Below are 26,137 nucleotides of genomic sequence, written 5' to 3'. Positions count from 1 at the left end.
CAAATTTTCCATTCTCCCTAATCAGTCTCATAGCATCTTTCAGCATTTATTACACTTTAAGTTCTTTAAAAACAAAGAAGGTGGGAATGGTACAGTGTTCTAAACGCCTTACTGTTGTTATAACACCAGTACTAATACTCTCATTTACTGAAAGTACTTTACCTGTATCTCACAGTCTCACTAGTCCTGTTCCCTTTAACTCTGCATGGGAATTCTAGACTGATAAAGATGAAAGAAGGGGACAAAGGGCCAAATTTAAACAACTGACAAGACTTCAACTGATTTTTGAAATCAGCTCTCAAGTACGAGATTTTTCAGTCTATGTTGTTACATCTCATTTTTCTTTACTCCTATCCATAAGAGCATCCAGTCCTTCCTTTATGATTATCCTACCTAGTTCTGCTTCATCCACATCAAAACACAGTTCTGACAATCATTCTGCTAATGAAAACATTTAAAATGATCACCAACCCATCCTTAGTAACACAATTATTAAACAAACTTCAGTGATTTATATTAGCAAGGTCCCTTAAAAAATAATTAAAAAAATCTCTTTTTATGACCTTCCCACCCATCTTATTTTTGTAAGAATTCCTATCTTCTGTATTTTAAAACAGGAATTCTCAAACTTTTTAGATCACTACCTTTTTCTCCCATAAGAGTTTATTTTTCATTTGCTGCTCATCACACACACACGCACATCTCCTGACCTGAATCACAGTCCTGATACTTACCAACTGGCCAACAGTATGATCACAAACATCCTCTCATTTGTGCCAGAATTAAAAAAATGGTAGATGCCAAAAGTACTTTTACTTTGAAATTCTGTCTTCAAGATCTCTTTTCTCAATTGTAAGAAAGGATTTTGAGTGCACTTCGGGAAATTCCATAGAAAGGGGACCGTATCTGGTTTGCATTCTGAAGGACATTTCCTTAACTTTTTTCTTAAATGCCCTTTCTGAAAGAAAATTTCCACACCCATGCTACCACAGTCAGCCTTGCAGGTACAGTGCCACAATCCAGTTTTCTCTAGTGAGGCATTACCTTAACCTTCTCCTTACTAGGAGCTTATCGGTTTACTAAATCCAACATCGCACCCAACTGTTGTCTCCACAGATTGCCACCAGGAATTTCTACCTTTTACCCTCAACTGAAATTACCCATTAGCTACAGCACACCGATACACCCACTGACCTCACACAGCCTTAGCTGTACAGACCGCAATTTGAAGCACCTTCCCTGGCAGCAGCTGGAGTTGCAGTTCTAGCTACTTACACAGCAGACATACGCTTCTCTCCATTCTCAGCTGCTCCCAATTTTGAACGTCCGACGCTTCTTCCCACTTTGAGAATCTCGATCTCTTGAACTACAGTTTTAAGACAAAGCACACCATGAGACATCAACTGTTGATAGAACAGATCACCCACATAGCCTGTGTCTAAAAAGTCAGTTCATAAAGACACAGAAGACAATGTAATAATCTTATGTATTAAATTACTTTCCTCTCCACAATATTTAAGGCATTGTATAGTTTTACCACAATACTAATGTTTTTTCTTAGATCACTCTCACTACAAATAAAGCCAAAAGACTAATGTACAAGTTTCCTGATTCCCAGTGATTTTGATTCTTCCTTGCCAATGATGACTCCTGTATGAGCTTACCTGTTTCATAAATTCTAAGCAATTGCTAGATCCAAAAAGGTTGCTGACCTGCTTGGCCTGCTCTCAGGCAGAGTTGACCAAAGAGTGGAGCTAAACCTATAAAGGCATTATTGACTGTCTATCACATATATTCAAACAGATAATGCTATCTAAGAGATTACAATAATTAGGTCCAAAATTAGATCCATGAAAAACAATTATTTTTATTTATCTTCAACATGGCATTATTAAACAGAGAAGAACAGCAACATAGTTTGCTGTTAAACACCTATAAATTGTATAAATATTTTATGAGATTGCTGTACAATACGATTTCTGGGCTAAAACCACTTAGTTTAAGTGGTTTCTTAACTGGCTTTGACCATAACTGTTGAGCCTGTCAATATACATTTTCTTCTGCAAATTCCTTTGTCTCAGGTCCTAAACAGTTACATCAGAGATATTGTTCTTTCTAATTTAAAGCTGATCTGTCTTTATTATCCATCTAATGCCACAACAACAACTCAAAACATAGAAATTTATACTGTTATACTAGCTCAATTCTATAAAACCTGGATTCAGAAAAGAAAAACACTGCATTTGAGAATGGAACATTTACTACTGTTCTCACACACATTAACCATACAAAAAGGAATATCTAATGCAAGGGTATCAGAGCATCCCAATCATGATCTGTATTACAGAAAAACTAAAACAGAACAATAAGCATGATTCTTCTATACATTACTTCATTGTTGGGTTCCAGTCTTAAAGCTTTGAGTTCACAGGCATTAAGCAGCAGCATAACCTAGCAGAGAGGGGAAAAAAGCCCCAAATATTAGTATTTCTGGATAAGAAGCAGCATCAACATTCATATCATTTTGTTATTCTTTCGTTACATTTTTTTCATCTTGTACCACCTGGCAGTTTTAGCTTACAAGGCCAATAGATCCCATGAATTCCAGCTGTCCAACAGATAAGCATTTCAGTGTTCCCCAGGGCTCAGTATTGGGGACAGCTCTCTTTGACATCTTTATCAATGATCTGGACAAGAGGATTGAGTGCACGCCCAGTAAGTTTGCAGACAACACCAAGTTGGGCAGGAGTGCTGATCTGCTTGAGGGTAGGAAGGCTCTACAGAGGGATCTGGACAGGCTGCATCAACAGGCCAAGGCCAGCTGTATCAGGTTCAACAAGGCTCAGTGCTGGGTCCTGCACTCGGGTCACAACAACCCCATGCAACGCTACGGGCTTGGGGAAGAGTGGCTGGAAAGCTGCCTAGAGGAAAAGGACCTGGGGGTGTTGGTCAACAGCCGGCTGACTATGAGCCAGCAGTGTGCCCGGGTGGCCAAGAAGGCCAACAGCATCCTGGCTTGTATCAGTGTGGCCAGCAAGACCGGGGAAGTGATCATCCTCCTGTACTCGGCACTGGTGAGGCCGCACCTTGAGTGCTGTGTTCAGTTTTGGGCCCCTCACTACAAGAAGGACATTGAGGTGCTGGAGCATGTCCAAAGAAGGGCAACAAAGCTGGTGAAGGGTCTAGAGCACAAGTCTTATGCGGAGCGGCTGAGGGAACTGGGGTTGTTTAGCCTGGAGAAAAGGAGGCTGAGGGGAGACCTTATTGCTCTCTACAACTCCCTGGAAGGAGGTTGTAACAAGGTGGGCGTTGGTCTCTTCTCCCAAGTAACAAGCGATAGGCAAGAAGAAATGGCCTCAAGCTGTGCCAGGGGAGGTTTAGATTGGATATTAGGAAAAATTTCTTCACCAAAAAGGTTGTCAAGCATTGGAACAGGCTGCCCAGGGAAGTGGTTGAGTCACCATCTCTGGAGGTATTTAAAAGACATGTAGATGTGCTGCTTAGGGGCATGGTTTAGTGGTTGGGCTTGGAAGTGTGAGGTTAATGGTTGGACTTGATGATCTTAAAGGTCCTTTCCAACCTAAACAATTCTATGATTCTATATGGGCATTTTGAAAAGTCCGAATTGGGAAACTTAAATTTTGCTTAGCACACTGTGCTCATTAATGTATTTTTCCTCTAAATATATATATTTGCAGACCCTGTGTTCAAAGCACCAAGTTTTAATTTTGTCATACCAAATAATATTGCCTACCACAATCCAGCATAATTATTTATATGCTAAGCAGTCTCATAACCTCAGGCAACTATTTCATTCTAAGGTCACTTACAAGCTTTTGCAAGCACAGATCTTTCTTAAGATTTGTTTTATAAATCAACCACAGTTTTGATTTGTAAATTACAAGTTCTCATTTTTTTTTCATTATTTATGTTGGGAAAGTACCTGGGAATTCTGTTTGAGATTGCACCCTGCTTAGGCTTGGCACTGCACACACACATATGAGGACACCCCCATCTGTAAAGACTTCAATAAAACAGAGAAGACCAAGAGCAGGTTGGGAAGAAACAAGGAGTATTAAGCGTATCAGGAGGATACAAGCAACCTTCCCCATCATGCGGCAGGACAGTGGGAGCACTAAAGGAGAACACAGGTCTCTCCACTCTTGACCAGTGCTCTATTTCCCAGATTAATGGAACTTTAAAAAGCCAGCAGAGGCAGTGCAAGCATTCTAAACAACATCATCCTGCTGATGACAAGATGTTCTTTTTTTTTAAATTACGTTCTCCCATAAATTGTCCTTTCTTTTCAGACTAAAAAACAGGAAAACGCAAATTTATGAACACATGAGAAGTAAAAACAGACAATAAGAAAAAACAACACACAGTCCTCATACAGTACCAAACAAGACCTTAGTGACTGAAGTTCTTTTTGTAAAATATAATTTGGGATGAGATGTACTCTGCTGGATTTGACACACAAAACTTAAAAATATGTTTATTTTGCTAGCCTGTGTTTACTTCAAGAAGGTAACAAGAAAAAGCAAGAAGCAAGGCTGACGGCTGGGAGCAACAGCAGAGGGCAGCCTCTGAAATAGAGTGGGTTTGGATTACGCTCCCTCAGACGAACAGGCAATTACGCCTCTGAATTTCCCTGCATTTCCCTGAACTACAATTAGTTATTTAGTTGCTACAACTCACGTGGTTGTACTGAAGCCCAAAACCTGGAATATGAAACTGAATGCTGTGGTTTTGAAGCCTGTGGCAGGGGACAAGAGTAGAATAGGACTGTTAGTGCCTGCCACTTTAACTGATACACAAACTTGTATGTAAAATACTTTAAAAGATATGTCACAGTCCTAACTGCATCTTGCATAACATAGGACAACACTTAACACCTTCCTGCTTCATAGTTTAAGATTATGATACATTACAGTTAAATGAAAGAATAACCAGTTTGGGATGTAGTTTCAACAATGCTCCACAATAGAGACCTTTTGGATGCTAAAAGGCTAAGAGGGTGTGCATCAAAGGAGAAAACTGTTTGCCAATTATTAATTGGAAAGTTATTCTGCATTTAAACAGTAACTATAAAAGCTATCAGAGTTTGGTAAAGAGACCTGCGAGAAGGTCCACAAAAGCATGCGTGAAGCTTCAAGCAGAAATAAGATTAAAGAAAGGTGAACAAGCATTGAATTGATCATTATCACTAAGGGACAAAATCACGAAGTTTTAATAGGTTCAGGAACATATAAATTCAATGTTTTTCACCAGTTGGGGAAAAAAAAGAAAAGGGAAAAAAAAAGGAAAGGAAAGCAGACATTAGAAAGTATTACAAAAGGCATAAAGCAAACCACTGAGCATTGCTATGAAACTATTTAAATCCATGACCTACTCCCACTTTGAACGCAGTGATGATGTGACTAGAACTGCACAAGAAATTTATCTTAGAACTGGAAAGGTTCAGGGAAGAGGAACAAAGATGATCAAAGTCACAGAACTAGTACCATATGAAGAATGACTTAGATGCATCTCTTCAGCCTCAGAGCAGACAAGTTAGGAAGTGCCATGGGGATGACTGGATACAGAGTCAATAATCATGCACTAAGTATGGGTCATTAGTAGGACAAGGGAAGTGATTCTTCCCCTCCTACCATTTGTAAGACCACATATGTTATACTTTGTCCAGTTTTGGGCAACCCAAATCAAGACACAGGCTGGAAAGAGTCCAGAGGACCCCTGGAAGGTCAGTGGCATACAGCATGTGATGTAGAATGAGAGGCTGAGATGGGTTCGCTCACACTGGAGGACAGAAGGTTAATAGGGATCTACTTGCTAAGTACCTAATGTGTGGTTATAGAGCAGACAGGGTCAGAGTCCTCCTCTACAAGGTGCAGACCAAATAAATTAGATGAAATGGGAAAAACTTGCAGAACAAGAGATTTTTAACAGATAATAAGAAAATATTTTTCACAATGAACCTGGTCAAATGTTGGAACACGTTTCCCAGAGTGTGGTGTAGAATCTCCAGTCCTCAGAGACGTTCAAAACTAAGCTGGGCAGGACACAAAGCAACCTGTCACAGCCAACTACCAAGGTGCTTTGAGTGAATGTGTGTGTGTGCAGGGAGAAAGGTCAGATCAAATGTCTTCCAGACGTTCCTTCCAAAGTAACTTATTCTGTGACCCCGTGATGAAATGAAGCGAATGGAAAACAAGTTTAAAAAAAGAAAAAAGAAAAATCATACAGTTTTGAGCTGGAATCCTCAATTGAATTCAACAATGTTACTCTACACTGACGTCAGAATTTTCAAACATAGTTCAGAAGCATTAGAATACTTTGATATTTGTAAGCTCCTTTGATACAACCATTTAGAAAGCTTTCTCCTCAGTATTCATCCAATCACTTACACTGTAGTCCCTGACACTAGAACTGCAGTCCCTAACCTAATTCTGTGCATTACAGCTCACACATGCAACTGTGCACTGGGTGCTAGTCCTAGTTTTTCCCAGCTCAAATTCACAAACTGCACATAAACTTTTAAACCCTGGCAGGCAAAACATCAAAATACAGAAAGATCAAAGACAGAGATCATATTTGCTACTATTTTTTCTGAAAAAGACATCTAAATTTTCAATGGCTGGGAATGAATGTCTCTCACACTGATGTCTACACCAGAGTGCTTTTAGGAAGCTCATTCCTATAAACCTAGCCCAATAACTATCAACAGTGAAAAAAAGAAGAGCTGCTGTCCATCAGCACTTGAAGCATTTTTTTTCCATTAGCTAAATTACAAAACCTATCCTGGAAGAAGTTTTCACTAATTTCTATTCATGGTATAGGTCAGGAAAGCAGAGGCCAGTAATCTAGAATGGATGCAAGTTTAATGAAAATCGGAAAGAGTTCCCACATCTACAGTCTACCCTGCCCACTGAAACCCCACCTCATCCTCCCCTCCCAGATTCCAGTCCCCCTTCTCTGAGGAGAGGGAGCATTCTTGAACTCCTGTGACTGAAGGGAGTACAGTATAGAGTATAAATTATGGGGAGTAGGAGGCACACAATCATACTCCAATGTTTAAAAAAAAAAAAAGTGGAATATTGTCAAGGGTGGATTGCCTAAAACCTGCCATGTTTTCAGTCCTTAGGCCCATAGGATTACATTGCCATTATCCACATTTCACAAGCTCAGTACAAATCAAGACCTAATATTGGTTAAACCCAAATTTAAACATTTTAACCCCAGTGTGCCTTCTGGAGCTGACTATCCCGTGGTGACTTTAAAAGTGCCTAAGGAACACCTGACTTCTTTCCAGGCTTATCAAGTAACGGCTTGGAATTAGCTAGACTTAGAAGCTGGGTAGGACAGCCCACATGACTGACGTATCTGAATGCTGGCAAGGGAAAGCAGGCTGCTGCTGGCTAAGCTGGGGATGGTTTTGGCAAGTCACGGACAGCGTTCACTACAACAGCAGCTCGGCATAGATAACACAGCATCCTACAATGGCCTGAAAAAAAGATAAGTACAGGAGAAACTGCCCTATTTATGCTCCTCTCCCTACCTCTTTTTCCTTGTGCGAAGACCCTATTTTTACTCCCATGAGCTTCTAAGATTCCCTCTGCTCCCTCTCCCCAAACTAGGGAATCGGCATCTGTAGGCAACCACTGCAAACACCCCAGAGAGGGTCAGATGCTCGAGTGACACCAGGAGCGCTCAGTAAGCAGCTGCTTGTGCACATCTGAGAGGCCTGCCTGTTTTCCAGCATGGGAAGGATACCCTGTTTTGACTAATTCTTTTTAGGGCAAAGTTTTATCCATCAGCATAAAACTGAAGCAAAACAAGTTGTTTCTCCAGCCTCGCTGCAACCACTTCCCAAAGTCTTTCTTTCCCATCCAAGTGTTTTGGGTTGCTGTCTCTTTCCTTGTGCTCGCTGAGACCTTCATAGACAATACCTAATCAATCACTTTTTAGCTGGGCTAATTGTTCAGGCAGGTCTGCCTGGTCTAAGGTTCTTAGAGGTGCGAGGACAGCAGCATAACAAATTAGCATAAAACTAGAATGTCCTTTAGAAAAACTTTAATTGCTTATGTAGAATAACATTCCCTATGTTTCCTCTGGGGTACAATTCATATACTAGATAGAGTATGTGGAATGAGAGAAGTAACATAACTCCTTCCCAAGGTCATCTGGTCAAAATACACAGCAGATTTGCAACCCACAGTTAACAGTGCAACTCAATTAATTTTGTGATCTTATTTTGTTTTCCTTTACCTCAGAGAAAAAAAAAAAAAAGGCATGTTGACCTTGAAGTGAGTACAACTTATTTTTCTAAAAAAAAAAAAAAAAAAATCAAGCTAACAGGGGGTACTCAATTAAGCTAGAAACAGACGTTAACTCCCAATCCAAAATTCTTCTAATTTTGTTGCTTTCCTCTTGCAATAAAAATTATTTAATTTCACACAGTTTACACTGAGACACATGTTCTTTGATTCAAATTTTTGGCTGTTCCTGTTCAGCAACAGGTGCTCGAGTGATGTTTCTCACCAGGCACACTCTCCAGAAGTCAGGTCCCTAACAGTCACATTAGCTATGATGCACATCATCACATTAAAGATTGCGTCAAGCTTCCATCTTGAGCCTGAGGCTGGCTGGTTATTTAGTAGTGCAGATGAGAGGGCAAGATGCTGTAAGTTTCTGGGATACTTAAGATGCAGATGGAAGCCTCCTTCCATCTGAAGGTCTCAGAAGAAGCTCCCAGCACTGTGGCAACAACAATTTACTTTTTCGGAGACTGTTGCTTGGCTGTGGGATATACAGGAGGAGGAGATGAAGAAGTCATAACGCCTTCTGGGAGGCGTCATAGAGTCACCACACCACCTCCTGAATCAAGAAGGCAAATAACTGGTCCTCCAGCTTTCCGCAGCAGGGAGTCAAAATCCTCGACACTTTTTACCCGGTCACTCCCGCAACCTGGGTGAGCACCCACGAGCCCTCCACTCACCAGAAGACACGGGCAGCTCGGAGCGCCTGCTCCCTGTACAGACCGGGCGGCAGCGGGGCGGGGAGTCACAGCAGCCCGCACGCCCGCTCGCTCTGCACGCGCGGCTAGGACCTAACGGCCGGGCAACAGGCACGCGGCCGAGCACGTCACCCTCCCCGCGCGTATACCCCCAACTGTCACCACCCCCAACTGTCACCACCCCCAACTGTCACCACCCCCAACTGTCACCACCCCCAACTGTCACCACCCCTGCCCGCCTCTCGCCCCGCCCACAGAGGCACCGCCCACAGCACCTGTCACGCGCACGCGCAACCCCTCGTGACACCTGCCTGGAGGGCGGTTCTCCCCCCCCCCCCACACACCCCCACTCAGTGTCTGGTGCGCGGTTTGCGGTGACGTCACCGGCGCCGGTGGGTGGCTGGGGTGCGGCGGTTAACGGCTGCGCTCCGAGCCCCGCCCCTGGCGCTGCCCGGCCGGGGCCGCGCCCCTGCCCCGCCTCCCGCCGGCCCGGCCCGGCCCAGCCCAGCCCCGCCCGGCCGAGCGGCAGCCCGGCGGCCGCTACCGAGCCATGGAGAGCGCCGCGCCCGCGCAGCTCCGCGAGCTGGAGGCGGGCGGGGAGCGTGGCGGCGGGCGGGAGCGGCAGGAGGCCCTCGAGGAACGGGGCGCGGCGGCGGCCGGGGATGCAGAGCCGGCGGAGGTGTCAGGCGGGGCCGGGACGGCCGCAGCTGCGGCGCTGCTGGGGGAGACGGGGCTGGCGGTGGGTTGCTGCATCGCGGCGGCGCTGAGCTGGGAGCGGCCCCTCCACAGCCTGGGCGGCTTCGTCTGCGCTAACCTGCTCTTCTGGTGAGCGAGCCTGGCCGGGGTGGGGGCCGGGGTCGGGACCGCCTCCCCCCCCAGGAAGAGGAAAGCCCCGGCCCACCGCTGCCCCGCCCGGCGACGGGCGCCTCCTCCTGTCAACCCGCGCTTCGCTCGTCCCCCGGGAGGAGCGTTTGCCTTGCTCCCCGCTTCCCCGACCCGTCCCCCGGCCGCCCTTTGAGGGGAGCTGACCCAATCCCCCCGCTCTTCCACGGGGAAGGTCTTGCTTTCCTCATCACCTGCGCCATCTCCGCCCCTGCCCCCGGCAGCCGCTCTGGGGCAGGGTATGGCGCTTAGGTTGTGTGCATCTGCTTCATTGCCTTCTGTCACCCTCTGCGGCTGCTCTCTGCCTCCCCTTCCCCCCTATTTCATGGAGTAGCGAGAAACCTCGGATCAAAGCTGACCTGAGCGGCTGCGGCACGCCCCGCTGAGAAGTTGCGTTTCTTGCCGTTGAGATGAGCGATGGGCCTGCATTTCTATGCAGAGTTTTGAGACCTTGTGAAATCGGGCCTGGTGCCCATAGTTAGCACTGCTGCCGTGGTCCATTACTTCAGAGTTCGTTTTGGGTGTATGTGCTTTTCCAAATTGGCGGCCTAGTTAGTGGAGGCTTTGTGGAGTGGGGACAGCGGGAATGTTACTGCAGTGCACCAGTTCTCTTTTTTGACTAAGCTTTTTCTAGTCAGATGCAGTTTGTGGAATAAAACCCAGAAATGAACATAGGGATGTGTTCGTTGTTGTATTTGTAACAACTCCTCTGTTTATTTTTGTAGGAAAAACTTGTCTTTCTATGTGAAACTTCTTCAGGACTTTCCCCTGATCTTAGATTTTGGCGATGCCTACGTTTTTGGTTTTCTGATCTCTGAAGATGCTGCTGTATGCCTGCGTGCTCGTGTAGAGCACTTTGTGTTGCGGCTCTGCCTAATAATACTGTTGAGACTCTTAAGACTGAATTGTTTCCCCTCCTGTGGCTAGAACTGCCTCCTTTCCTCTTAAGCAAATGAGAGGCAAACAAGCAAAGAGGTGGATTAATTGCAAACTCCACTTAGTTCCTTATAACCCTAACAGTATGATGTTTAAGTCATGGAAAGAGAACTTTCTGAAGCTTTGCATCTCTCTGTGCAAATATTTTCAAAATCATTTTACCCTCTTTAATCCCAGGAGCAATTGTGTGTGATGTCTAATTTAGACTGACTTTTATTATCCATATTGCTCTTAGGTATCCTTGGTAAATTCTTTCATTGAGAAAGTTATATGGTTTTGCTCTCATTTTCTGCGTACTTCAGAGATCATGTGTTATTTCAGTGATTTGGAAGGGCCATAATGTGTCCTGGTTTCAGCTGGGATACTTTTCTTCCTAGTAGCTCGTATAGTGCAGTGTTTTGGATTTAGTATGAAAATAATGTTGATAACACACTGATGTTTAGTTGCTGCTAAGCAGTGTTTACAATTAAATGAAGGATTTTTCAGCTTCCCAGGCCCTGCCAGCAAGGAGGCATGAGCCTTCTGCAGGAGGTGCACAAGCTGGGAGGGGCCACAGCCAGGACAGCTGACCCAACTGGCCAAACGGATATTCCCTACCATATGTTGTCATGTTCAGCATGTAAACTGGGAAGAGTTGGCCAGGGAGGGTCATGGCTTGGGAACTAGCTGGGCATCAGTCAGCAGTTGGTGAGCAATTGTGCTGTGCATCACTTGTTTTGTATTTATTATTATTATTATTATTTTCTGCCCTATTAAACTGTTTTTATCTCAACCCATGAGTTTTACTTTTTTTTCCCGATTCTCTTCCCCATCCCACTGGAAGGGGGAGTGAGCGAATGGCTGTGTGGTTGTTGTAGCCATCTGCCCGGTTAAACCACAACATAATGATTTATGTTTCTTTGCGACATGGCTCTGATAAAATTTTCAAGGACAGCGTCTGACAGAATACATTTCTGTGTCTCAAGGAATAGTAGCTGCTGGGCAACGTGTTTGCTGTTCTTTTGTCCAACTTTGGTCGTAAGCAAGGTACATAGTGCATGCATTATGTAATGCCTATAGAAAATCTCCTTTGGTAGTCTTAACTGGCAATTTGTGACCAGTATTTGAAGGGTTTTTTAATCAAAATTTATAGTTCACTCTACTTTCTTACTGTCAAAATGAGTCAGAATGGCAAAAGTCAGAGCAAGGATTGCTTTTATTGTGGTGGTGGTGGTGTACCTCATCAGGAAGCTTGCTGTGCTAGTGCTAGGGAGATTTGAGAGGTGGAGGCAAGCTAGGAAATACGTAGGAGCAGGTGTGGTGGCCAGTAAACACCTGTGGTTTGAACCTGAAGAACATCAGGAAAGATCTTGTTAGCAAACCTATGAAATCTGACACTTTGAAAATGAAACAATTGTTTAAATTTAATTTCACATTTCCCTGCTTTGGTGTTGGCATTGTGAATGTTTGCAGCACTGTGTTTGCTGCTTCTCCTTTTCTCGTTTGAGATCCAACTGGTCAGCCTTGTTTGTGATGACTCAGCCAGTTGCTACTGAATCAGGACTGGGAATGAAAGTTCACCCCTGCTGCCTGTGAAGTCTCTCCTAAGAGGGCTTTGTGCTGGCTGGAGCCTGGGTTGAAAGAACATCTCCTAGTTACTACTTCACCTGCCTCATCTTTCTTTGCCGTGCAGAGGGAGTTTTGTGTAGGGGTCCCAGTGTGTAGGGCCTCTAATCTCAGTATTTCTCAAAGCTGAGAAGTCTGTATTGCTGGGTGGGAGACTTCTCTCACTCTATCAGCAATAACGTTGGTGGAAAAGGGAGGAAGGGGAGGTGAAGTTTCATTTTACAGTTTTCCAAATGTTGGAAGAGTGGTGATAGTTCCTTCCTCCCATGCCTTTAATTTTGGTGGGACTATGTTTTTTGTTCACAGTTAGTTTAGTTCTTGTATGTATGCCATTCAAAACACTTCATATGTAAACTGTTGCAGTAGGAGCTGCTGAGGGTCAACTATTTCTCTGATGTCATGTCACAAAATAATTTTCTTTTTTTTATTTTATGTATATTTGATTGTAATCTCTTTCTCATTAAAAATCTTTTAAGCATGGTACTGTATATAAATGCATTTTAGATGTTTACTACTGAAATAACTGTAAGTACAATTTAATTTCACTCTATTTTTCTTCTTTTTTTTTTTTAATATTCCTAACAAATCCTCATGGACTCTTTAACAAGGCTTAAAGCACCTAGTTCTTGATTGTGACATCAGGACCTTCTTAGACTAGGCAGTACTGTACCATTTCTCAGTTTCCTTGGATTTCTAACATAAAGACTGCACTAAAATTCAGACCCTGCAAAAGCTGACCCGATATAAACAGATATACTTAGTGAACTAACATTTCATAAATTTTTCTCAAAACTGAATGAAACAAGGCTGTCAGTTAAAAGAAATCTGATTATTGAAAAATACCTCACCACTCCATTATTTATTCACCATGAATAGCTTTAAGCCCTCTGCACCAAATGACCCCAAATGAAAATCCTTATAATGAACAAGGGTTAAATATGTATTACTTAGCACCTAATAATCTGAAATGTGATATGAATTCTACTTTTCTGCTGTAGATATTTTACAAACTGAAGTCAAAATGCCACATGAGGAAAATAAGATTTTTTTTCCCTATTTTACATGCATAGTACTGAAAAAGTGAGTGATTTTCCCAAGAGCAGAAAATGTGTTGGTGCCAGAAGTTTAGTCCAGGTATTCTAAGTATTAAGTTGCTGACTGATAACTTTCAATCTCAAGTTTAATCTTGGGCAAATAATAACAGTCAATCCTAGATTTTCACCTAGAATTCTAGCCTAATTATTACTTTGTGTGTGTATGGGATAGGGGAGATAGTGGCAGCTTTTCATTTTTATTCTCTCAATCTGTCATCTTAAATATTTCTATGGGGTCAGGGGAACAAGTTTATTTTTAGTAATTCTGTGCTGTTATATATCTTTTGTAGTTTGCAGATAGTTGTTTCAAATATGTTTTGTATTTGCAGATGTATGTTTCAGACATAATAGATTAATGTCTGCAAGGTCATCCTTAGATGCACCAGTTGCATCTATTCACCAGTTGCCCACATGACTGATTTCCATAGGGTTTCTTAGGAAGTGAGGCAGTGGGAAGACTAAGACACAATAGATCTTCTCTCTGTTTCTGTCTTCTTGTGGAACAAATTTATTGCATTACCCTGGTTGCTGTTCTCATTGCTAGCTCAAATGCAGATTTTTATTTGAGGATTTTACATGCTTTCTGAGATACAAATTTGTATGTTACTGCAGGTCTGTTGTTAACAACATTATATGATGTTGTTATACTGGATGAACAAATTAACTGACCAACTGTGTAAAAGACAAGTATCATTCCTCTATTTAGATAACTATGCTGGCCAAATCTAACATTAAAAATAGTGTCTTTTGCCACCATCTATACCCAGATTTGTTTTGTTTTGTCTCAGACCTAATGAATTTTTTTTTTGTATGGGAAAATTAATCAAGAGAGGAAACAATATTTCTTCATCTGAACCAGCCATGTGCATTGCGTCAGGTAAAGACTGTGCTAGAAAGGTTATTCCAGATATAAAATCTAATTGCTATTTAAATGTTAGTAACAAAAACACACTCAGAGTTTAGAGGTTTGGGGTGTTTTGTTTAAAGTATCAAATTTGCTTTAAGATTTGATATTAAGTGTTTGTTTTGTTTTCAGTTTAAGTATACAATTCACTTTAAGATTTGTTATTAAAGTGTTTCTTACTTGAAAGCTCAGCTTGGCAATGATAATGCTTACCATGGAGAGATCACAAAGTACTTTTCATTATTTTATTCTTTTGATGTTAGAAAATAGTACTGGACTAAGCATTTCTTTCAGGTGTTTGCACACAAACTATAAATGGTGTCACTACTGCATCTTGATGGAAAGCTTGCCTATAAAGCAAGGTTTCTGCACTTTTAGAGCAGTGTGCATATGCAATGTATGCCTGCATCTAGATTCTTATTCTTCTGGTGGCTTGACCATGGCTGGAGGTCAGGTGCCCACCAAAGCCGCTCTGTCACTGCCCTCCTCAGCTGGGCAGGGGAGAGAAAATATAACGAAAGGCTCATGGGTCGAGATAAGGACAGGGAGAGATCACTCACCAATTACTGTGACAGGCAAAACAGACTCGACTCAGGAAAATTAATTTAATTTGTTACCAGTTAAGTAATGAGAAATAAACCTAGATCTTAAAACACCTTCCCCCACCCCCCCCTCCCTTCTTTCCGGGCTCAACTTCACTCCCAATTTCTATCCCTCCTCCTCACCAGCAGCACAGGGGGACGGGGAATGGGGGTTGTGGTCAGTTCATCACACGTTGTCTCTGCCGCTCCTTCCTCCTCAGGAGGAGGACTCCTCACACTCTGCCCCTGCTCCAGCATGGGGTCCCTCCCACAGCAGACAGTCCTCCACAAACTTCTCCAACATGAGTCCTTCCCACGGGTTGCAGTTCTTCATGAACTGTTCCAATGTGGGTCTTTTGCACGGGGTGCAGTTCTTCAGGAACAGACTGCTCAAAGCGTGGGTCCCCCATGGGGTCACAAGTCCTGCCAGCAAACCTGCTCCAGCGTGGGCTCCTCTCTTCATGGGGCCACAGATCCTGCCAGGAGCCTGCTCCAGCGCGGGCTTCCCATGGACAGCCTCCTTTGGGTGCATCCACCTGCTCCAGCATGGGGTCCTCCATGGGCTGCAGGTGGATATGTGCTCCACCATGGTCTTCTCCATGGTCTGCAGGGGGACATCCTGCCTCACAATGGTCTTCTCCAGGGGCTGCTGCAGGGGAATCTCTGCTCAGGCACCTGGAGCACCTCCTCCCCCTCCTTCTTCACTGACCTTGGTGTCTGCAGCGTTGTTCTTTCATCTTCTTACTCCTCTCTCCAGCTGCAATTGGACATTTTTTTCCCCCCTTTTAACTACGTTATCCCAGAGGCGCTACCACCATCACTGATGTGCTCAGCCTTGGCCAGCAGCAGGTCCATGTTGGAGCCAGCTGGCATTAGCTCTGTCGGACGTGGGGGGAAGCTTCTAGCAGCTTCTCACAGAAGCCACCCCTGTAGCCCCCCTGCAATCAAAACCTGGCCACACAAATGCAATACAATTCTTTGAGACACAAGCAGCAGGCACATTTGTATGGCTGTTTATAACTCCATATATGTTTAGTATGGCTATGTCATGTTCCATTTTGAGTTTTTGAGAAAGGGGACTGTAAATTTCTGCCTATTATCAACATTGACTGTGGGTACCACTGGAAATGAGTTGTCAGGGAACTGCTCAGTCAAACAGGGCATCTTGGTGAACTTGGCATCTTGAACCTTAGGAAATCCACTGCTTATGAAATATTACTTTCTTCTTGGTTTTGTCTCTATTATGTAGTCATCTTATTCTAATGATGTTATTCCTAGAAGGCTGATGTGGTGATCACTAGTGTTTTTCAGTCAGTGTAGCAGTACTGCCTGGTGGTTGTGAGGTTGGTGGTTGTTGTTCCTCAACAGTTTGTGGTCCCTTCTTTAAGGATGACTCACTTAGTCCTTGTACAAGGATCATATGTCTTTTATCCATCCAAACCACTCTTCATTACCAGCATGCCACCAGATGTCATTAGTAAGAAATTCACAGAGACCATACAGATTGTATTGGCTATGTAAATTCTACTTCTAATTTTACTTAAACAACTGTGGATTTTTGATGAGTCCAGTTATTGAAATTGCAATGCATAAATATTTTATTCCCTATTGCTTTAATTCAGCTTACACAGTAATTCAGCTGTTTCCGAATCCTTTTTTTTCCCCTCTCAGACTTAAGCTTTCCCAAAACCACACTCAAATCTGAGAGCACACTGAACAAAACTAATACAGAAGGAATTAATTCTGCCCTAATTTAAATCCTTAGGAAGAAAGTATTTGGTTCAAAATACTTGCTTTCATTTAGAATATATGTGGGAAATTCATCAGTGGTGGCGGACAGGAGGGAGATTACCAAACTAAATTAAGTGAGAATTCAAATAAAAGAAATCTGTGAAATCAACACCTAAAGAAAAATGCATGAAAATTGAGTTGGAGTAAAAAGGGGTATTGACACTTCGAGGCCAGTTTGTTGTATGTTGACCTTAAATTTGCAATATCTCCCAGTTCAGGAGAACACATATATATGTTTCTGTGACAAAATGTTTTTCTACTTGCAGCAACCAGATGCTAAATCTGATTTTTAATGTGGGCAATTTCAGTCTTCAGCTATCTTTATTATAAAGGTATCTTACAACTACCTTTTTAGTCATTTTGGGATTACTTTCCCAAAATCCAAAGTATCAGGATAACACACAAGTGAATAGTTTAATATAGATTGTAGTCCTGCCTCAAACCCTAATAAGAGTTTCTATCTCTTATCCCTTAAATTAAGGTAGTAGAATAGGTTATGTATTGACGTATTTCTTTTGTAATTATAATACATTCATTATCAGAAAAGAGAAGAAAAAAATTCTGGCATAAGCAATTTTGAAATTCACTGTGCATCCACATGAATGGGTTTCTTACATGGATGCCAGTTTGTGTCTTTTAGTCTGATAGTCTTAACTTACTTAATTTGCTGCTTTTTACCAAGCTTTTGTAACTTAGTGGTATTATGACTATTTTGTTATACCCAGCTACAGTACAGTAATTTGCTGTTTGTTCTGCAGGCTTTAAAAATGTTTGCAGGTTTTTTTTTCCCCCCCTAGAAAGTGATATTCCAAAATACACTTTGTCAAGTAAAGCTAAAATTCCGATGGCAAGACAAGATGTGATATAATTCTAGGGTCTGCTTGTTTTCACTCAGGCAGTTTTAAGCTTATGTTCAATGCAAATTATTAAAACTTTCGAAGGCTTTGGAGGTAGAAAAGTGGAACAGAAATTTAATGTAGTTAGCAAAAAAAAAAAATAAAGCCATTAACAGCTTTTTCATGACAGTTTGCATAGTTTTGGCTGAGATATTGGTTTACAGGAATGAAAATTGACATTGTTTAAGAGCCAGGCAGTGTTACATAAAAACCTGGATTGTTTACAGCATTTTTCAACCAGTAAGATGAAAACAGGATCAATCAGGAAAGAAATCAAATGGGATAATTGAGAAAGTGAGGGAAAGCAAGCATTACTGAACAATTTAGGACCAAATCCAGGATGAGGACTTTGCAGAAGATGAAAATCCCGAACAAAGGAGAACAGAGGAATTGCAGCATGGCTTAGGTTTATTCTGTCTTGCTAAAACTTAGAAATTCTTTGTCTAAAGCAGTTGTCTTGAGAGAAATGGTAGTTTCTTCATGTATTAACTCAAAATAATGAGACCTTTCAAATAGTAAGTAGAATTTTGAGAACAGTGGAAGTTTTAGGGGGATATGCTATACTCCATGGTAGAAGTTACAGGACTAATGAGAGCATTAAAGAAAAGGAGATTTAGGGTAGCATGGTAGAGGTGGATTGTTTAACATCAAACTGCTGCTACTGTATGAGAAAATGGGATTAAGATTTCTTCTGTACTTTGCCAGAGTACAGGTTAATTAAGGTCATCTGGGCATGTTTCTGCAAAAATAAAGGAAGCCAGGTTATTTGGTGTTATGTGTTTAATTCAAAATTATTTTAACTTCCATGGACAAACCAACCCTGTTGTCACTGATGTAACAGTAGCATTTGATGTCATGGTAGACTCAAGGTATGTACTTTAGGTCATTTAAACTTTCTCCTTCTCTAATTTTTTTTTTTAATATGCCTATCTGAATGCAATAGGTTACAGTAAATCTGATCCACAAGCCACAGATGTTGAAACATTATTCTAACTACTGCATTCCCCAAGAGGTTTCCTTGCAAACAGTGTGAGATAATTTTGCAATGCGACATTTTATTATTGACTTGATCCTATTTCCCAGACCACCAATATACTTCCAAATTTACCAGCTTATAAGCAAATTTCTCTTTGGTGATTAAATGCAAAGCATGTTAAAGATTTTTCTAATATTTTTGCTTAGAGTTGTGCTATTTTAATTTTTATTTAGACTTACTTACAAGTTTAAAGTGTCGTTTCTTGTAGCTGGGGTAGAGAGACTACGGAATTTGAATTCCTCTCGTATGTGTTACTAACATTAGTTAGAATTGTCCAGCAGTCTTTGCCTTTTGCCCGGCAACCTGTGCGCACACCTCCAAGAGAACTACCACTTCTACAGGTGGCTGTCAAAGTAATAGTAGTTTAAGTTTGTGGGAGTTTGTTTCTTACGACAAGAGATTTATTTATTTTTCCAAAATCTTTATTCCTAATAAGTTCTGGAAGGATTTCTAAGAAATAGCTGTCCAGATTTGATTTGATCTCTGCTTTCTGGCTGAACAAATATGATCCTAATCTTTTGAATAAAACCTGACAAATAAGCCTCTTGAATAAAAGGTTGATGACTGAATTGTCTTTCTCTTAACAGAAAGAATAAAGAAAATGCTGCATGTTTTAGAATAATAGTCATGCCTCTTCTGGTTTTTTTTTTTTTTTTAATTTTTATTTTTATTTTTATTTTTTTATTTTTATTTTTTTATTTTTATTTTTTGCAAACCTGCTTTGGGATGTTCTTTTCAATTAGAAGAGTCAAAGTGTTAAATTACCTTTAAATAAAATATAGTTAAATTTAATATATATTACTGCTTCTTGATTCACAAGAGGGCAAACAAAATGATTGAGCCAGTGATCAGTAGGAGCAAAAGGTTTCTGATACTGCCTTTGTAGTGTATTTCAGCAGTGTTCCTCAGGAAGTGCATTTCATGCTGTATTTAGAAGAAAACTAACCCTCCTGCCCTTTCCCAGACTTTTTGCCTTGAGATAGGCATCAGGATTTGTTGCAACCAGACTGGTGCTGATCACTCCAGCAGTAAGCATGGAAGAATGGTCTGCATTCAGCTCCAAGCAGGAAACAGTTACCACCAGGAAACAGTCAAGACCACATTTTTTTTCTTATCTACATGCCATCATTGTAGACATCTGTCCGAAACAGTGTTGGGCAGTTCCCTGTACTAGCAGGAGTAGACATACCTTTAAAATTAGCAGATAAAAAAGCAGAATATCCCTTGTCAGCAGTTGAGCATTCTCAAAATGCCCTAGAAATATTTGATCTGTACAGGTGAGAGCCATTCTTAAGCTGGTTTATGTCATAGCCCACTCTTGCATACAGGTTTATCATTTGGAGCTGTGGACAGTTCTTTCTTTTGTTCAATGGTGCATCATAGCTGTGTCTTACGGAACAAGACTGGGTCTGTGAAAAACTATGGCTGGAAAGTGTTTAGTGGATTTTTACCTTAGCGGTTAATGAGGAAACAAGTATATACCAACCTATGCTATTTAAAACACCACAAAGCTACTCTGAAGAGTTTGAGCTCTGGTTTTAAGATGTAACTATGTGTTCGTTGGGCACTGAACTAAAGTCTGCAAATCACTCATGCAGCCAATAATGTGTTGTAATAGCTGATGGTGAAGAAAAGCTCTGTGTCTGTGTTATTCACAGCTTTTATGTATTTGTGTGGTTATTTCTGGAATTCATCTAAGGATAGTTATTAAAAGTGTACCTACTAAGGCTTTCCAGAAATAACTAGCTCTGGCTGCTGATAATCTAAATTGTTTAATTCTTAATGAAATATTTTCTTATGATCTGTGTTTGCAAAGTGCAAGTCATTCATAGTTCTAGAATGTATTGTAAAAAATAGACCTTCATAGCTGAAATGAGGCTTGTATCATTAAATCGATATATTTAACTTCTAAAGCAATTCAGTAGGTCCATACCTTCCCTGTATCTCACAAGTACAATTAAAACAATTAAAAATAGCTTTTGCCATGCTCTGGAAGAGTTCATTATGTTTACAGACTGCAGTATTGTGTGACAGTGTTTGCCTGTGAAATTTCTTAGCTGGCTTGTGCCACTTGAATGACTCTTTATGATCAGGTTTGTGCAGTTAACTCTCCCAGGAGCTCAGCACTGGGAGGTGGCTACTTCTTGATATAACGGATCCAATGGATGATTTGTTGTGTTAGGTAACATATCTTGCCAGTATTGACATATGACCATCCCATACAGTATAAAGAGTGGGAGAAAAGGCAAGAAGGACCAGGTACCTTAGGATACTTTTCTATCTTTAGGTGATACGATATTAGATACTATCACCTCCAGGAGTAAGTGAAGGAGCTCTCTAACCAGATTAGGCCTAATCATTAGTTTTAATGTGTTGCTTTTCTACTATGTACAGTCTTACTTTTGCCATTGGGATTTCAGCTGCGTTTGTTGTCCCATCTTTTCTTTCCATCTGACCTCCATGGCTATGGGAAGCTTCTCAAAAGGATATTCTTTTTTATTTTTAGTGAGAGCATGATTCTTGAACTTAAACATAACATTTTAGCAAAATATGGAAGTTGCCAAAATACTGAAAAGGTGACATTTGAGTTTAGCAAATTCTGAATAGGTAATAGAGATTAATGGCAATGCATACTTATTTGCGTGACACTAAAAATAAAGAAGCACAACTTGCTAAGAGAAGTTGCATTATGGGATTTAAGAAAATAATTTTGTACTCTGTAATTGTATGTAGGTAGGAAGAAATGAAGGTGACTGAAATGCTGAAGAGCAGGTAGGATAGCTCTCAGTGGAGTGTCGGAATGAAGTACTCTCTTCAGTAAATCTCACACTTGTATGTAGTATTGTTTATGTGTATTATTGCAATAGAAAGAGTTTACTTTTATACAGTTGAAGAATTTTGACTTCTAATTGTGAAAGTAGTCAAGTTTTGATTCTTAATTTTGCTGTTTAGAATCATTTCAGTCCAGATGTAGTACAACCAGGCCAAGAACTAGAAACTGTTATGCGTTAAAGTTCTAAGTTCAGCGTCTTACAGAAAAGGATTTGCTAGCCACTTTTAATAGACTACAATAGTCATAGAATGAAAATACAGTTCAGGTCAGTAGGGACCTTAGGAGGTCTATAGTGCAACTTCCAGCTCAGAAAAGATCTGTACTTAATTCTGAACAGGTTGCTCAGCGTTTTGTCTTGACAGCCTTCAAGGATGGAAATTCCACAACCTCTGTGGGCAGCCATTGCTTAATTATCCTAACAGTCAATAGTTGGTATCTCTCCTACTTCTTTTTATAATCATGGTTTCTCAGTCTCCCGTAGTGGAATTCAGTAGCAGGTTAGGCTCCATCAAGCCTACATTCTTCCTACATAGAATGCGGGTTGGAACGATGACAGAAGGTCAGCTAGTCTGAACTCCTCCTCAGAGCAGGTGCCATCACATCAAGTTGCTCAGCCGCTTACCCAATCAAATTTGGGAAATTGTACTCTGTAGTGGTCTGCCACGTGCTTACTGCCTCCCGTCACTCCTTCATTTGACTGCTCTATATGTCAACCAAAACACATCTTTCACAGGTGAGGTCACTGCTACCATCAGCCTAGGGGAGAGGCTTGAGGCATTTTTTGCGTGCCTGGAAACCAGATGGCTGTATCCTGCCTCTGGAGTGGTGTCTCAGCGAAGGCCTCCCATGTGCCAGGAATGCCTGTTTCAGCCAGTGCTCTTGCCCTCTTGTCATGCAAGCTGCCCTGTTAACTGCTGAAGTCATTATGTAAAGTGCAAAGTTCTATACCTTGTTTTAACCTTTACTTTCTGAAAAAAAACCAAACCCTGTATCTCTCAAAATACTGCAGAATTTCATGGGGGGACACATCTTGTTTATGTCTGTAATGGTTGTTACTTCCACTTGTAGAAGAAACTACACAATTTAGAATTCAGTCTTTTTTGTTTATTTCTTAAAAAGAGAGCATAAAAGTTTGTTGAATAAGTATAGCTATTGATTCTTCTACTAAACAAATATTTTTGTGTAGTATATGATGATGTCATTCTGGAGCCTTTCAGTTTTGTCAGATATGCGTGTGTGTTAGAAATACTTAAGTAAACTCTGTTGTTTTCCTTAAAAAAGAAGAATGGGAAAAAAAGTCCTAATAATAAGCAAAAGTACCACTGAAAATTTTTGTTAGTCTGATTGCTATGCATCTTGTTGATAATTCCTGTAAGAATTTTGAATCCTGACACTGTTAGCATAGTAAGTGGTTTTCAGATGCCAGCATTTTTTTATAAGTTTATGGTAGAGATATGCAAAAAAACCCTACTAGGGGCCCTTACCAGCTTATAACCAGTAAGGCATTCAGGGACATAGGTCTGTCTGACATGGCTCACAGTTTTGCTAATCCATATTGCTGGAGCACCTGAGGGCTGACAGACACTGGCTCTGAATGAATTTATGAGAGAGGGTCTTTCTTGCAAACAGCCTGGGGTAAATAACAGTACTGAAGCAGGGGAGGAAGGAGCGTGACACCTAATAATGTTAAGGCATGGGAAGTCCAGTCAGAACAATTCAAAGCTCTCCAAATAAGTGAAGAGTCCTTCTTTGGCTACTACATTAGCTGCTCCAACTAGATTACAGGGATTTTTTCCCCAAAAGCTATGGAGCAGAAAGACTGCAGTATCACAAAGGTAGAATGACATGACTTGGAAGCATCTTTCAGAGAGGATGCTACCTCGTTAATCCTTGTTTGCTAATCCTTGTCCGCATTAGTGCACTTGTTTTTAACAGCAGGTGTCAGCTGTGATGGCAGTGAAACTAGGAGTACGGTTTAGTTGTGAGCATAAAGTAGGTCAAACGTGTTCTGTATATTCTTTGAAAGACAGGCTGAACCTTCTTAGTGAACATCCGATCTTGCTTTTAACAACTAGTAAAATGTGTGCATGCATGCACAGGCATTTGCACACACTTAAATTTCAGTGTTGATGTATTTCTGTAAACCACTGAGGACAGCCCAATGGCAATTGCTAAGTCGGGGCGTACTGTTTGAGTCTATATAATATTAACGCACAAGCACAATAAAGAACCTGTAGAATAGGCATGTTATTAAGCCCACATAACTTAAAGGTCTGCGTTTCTTACAAACTTCTGATGCTTACAAATTGTGTGAAAAATTCTTCACTGGATCTTTCTTTACAGTGTTGCATCTCCTCCATTGTCAGTAAGTTAAATAAGTAGGTTAAGCAAAGTCTTCAGTGCAGTTAAACCTGATCCTTAAGCAGAATCAAGGATGTTTAATGGTGAAGATTATCACCAAGAAAAATAGTGGGACAGCATGATGCAGAGCTGTTAGGAGTTTTGATTTAATGAGCTATGCATGGGGAGCTTTGAAAGCTTTGTAATCATTTTTCTTTAAACATCTCTGTTGGTTTTCTTGAGCCGGCTGAGAGTATACAGATGTACTGATTTCATGCTTCTTTTTTTTTTTTTTTTGATAGAGTAGTCTTATAATTCAAACTCTGCACAGATGTAGAAACCCTTCATATTCAGAAAAAACTTTCAGCATGACCTGAAATCATATCCTGGTCTGCTCAGGGCAATCGGGCATTATGAGTTTGTCTTAAATGTGCAAATCAGTGGCACGGACATTTTTTTAATATAGTCCTGTTTTTTGAGAATTGCAAGGAATACTGGGACAATTTTCTAAAACTGCAGTGTGTCCTGAGGTTGTTAGAAACACCTGCAAGTCAATTTTCTTTCTAAAAATCCAAATGTGCTCAAAGGATGTCTCTTGGCTTCCTTCAGTGGCCATGCTTGCTACACGTTTTCACTTCTCTTCCACCTCTTGAAGAAAAACTCTGCAGCAGCAACTAGTTGGGTGGCCAATTGCCCTGTTTTCAAATCCAAGAGGTTTCTTGGAAACCTTCCAGCTTTGTATGATTTTGTTTCTGTTGGTATTCTCATTTGGTCCACTGCCTTGGACAGTGGCTTCTTACTGGTTTGGCTAGCCTCAATTTTTTTTTTTTTTTTTAAGTTAATTGGTTTTGCTTTTACCTTGAAAAAGATATTAATGTGCTCATTATCTTTATTCAGATCTCTGACTTAAAGCGCTTGAAACAAGCTATTGAAGTACTTCAGCTTTTTTTTCATTTAATTGAATTTTAATTCTTTTACGCTTCCAATACTTTTTTGTGAGTTAGGATATTTGTCAGTAAAACAGATGGAAGAGCTAATATCCAAAGACACCTGGATAGCAAATTCAGCAGTGCATGAGATTATAAATCGTACATTCTGAGTCTGAGGCTGTTTGACTTGACTAGAAATGCTCTAAAACTTTTGTGAATTTTGTTTTTTATTACATAAAAACTCCTTATGAAGTTCGAGTATTATACCATGAATGATACAGTTTTACTTCATCTTTGCATTTGAAAGAATCATTTGTATAAAAATCTTGTCCTATAGGAAACACGACAAAATATCTAACCTTTTTTTGTATATGAATAAAAAAGAATGTTGTGTGCCAAGACAATTTATGTTAATAAAACAGTAATTAATTTTAAAAGTAATGTGTCCTATGCAATAATTAATATTTTGTTTCCTACACTTCCTCTGTGCTTAGATAACAGTGTGGACAGAGATCTACTATGAACACAATCTATGTTTAACAATTGCATCTTTAAATGAGACTGTCATGCTTGGAGCTCTCAGTATTTGCTTACTGTGAAAAGGTTGTGGGGAAAATTCAATTAATATAATATCAATCTATTTTTTTCTCTTTATTTTCAGTACTAATAGCAGCTCTCAGTTTATGTATACTTCGAATAAGTTTAAAAGTATTCAATGCGTATTTCTTCTTGACATTCTAGGTTTGTTGCACTGACCCCTTGGAGAGTGTATCATCTGACTTCTCTCATAATACTTGGAGTGCTAGTTCTTCAGATAATAAAGGATTTGGTATTCTCGAGGATAAAAGGTAAGGCAGTATACTGATAGAGTTCCTTGCTTAAACACCTGCAATTCATGTTAGTTCATTACTAAATCCACTTTGATAGTATGATTATTTTAAAAGCATTAGTTAATTTCAGAGAGAAATAATATATCTGTGATGATCTATTACCATTTTCAATGAAGTTTTTCCTATATTTTATAGAAAGGGCATTAGGAGATTTAGTTTAGCATGGGTATAATTGGTATCAGTGAACAATCATTCTTGTTTCTTAACTGCTAGGTCTGAAAATGCATTATTTTCTAAAATACAAAGTTTTCCTAAACATTCCTACTTCTTCTGACATTACTCTAATCACATCATTGTTGGAAAGTTTCAAACACCAAATATCAATTGGTCAACTTTGTAAATATATTGAGAAATTACCTGTCTTAGCACAACTGAAATAAAAAACGAGCAGTATTTTTTTTCTG

General features: G+C 40.6%; 1 protein-coding gene across 1 annotated transcript in view; it reads left to right on the top strand.

The window, feature by feature from the left end:
- Window positions 1–9,416: 9,416 nt before the first annotated feature.
- Window positions 9,417–26,137, top strand: part of RETREG1 (reticulophagy regulator 1) — a 74,170-nt gene continuing 57,449 nt past the window's right edge. The window contains exons 1-2 of the mRNA XM_054815309.1: window positions 9,417–9,841; window positions 25,585–25,691. Of these exons, the coding sequence (XP_054671284.1) occupies window positions 9,567–9,841; window positions 25,585–25,691 (382 nt within the window). The 5' untranslated portion in view covers window positions 9,417–9,566. The remainder of the gene's footprint in view (window positions 9,842–25,584; window positions 25,692–26,137) is intronic.

Source organism: Grus americana, chromosome 2, assembly GCF_028858705.1.
Source record: "Grus americana isolate bGruAme1 chromosome 2, bGruAme1.mat, whole genome shotgun sequence".
Taxonomy (NCBI): domain Eukaryota; kingdom Metazoa; phylum Chordata; class Aves; order Gruiformes; family Gruidae; genus Grus; species Grus americana.
The sequence above is the reverse complement of the archived record's forward strand: the minus strand, read 5'-3'. Positions and strand labels throughout refer to the sequence as shown.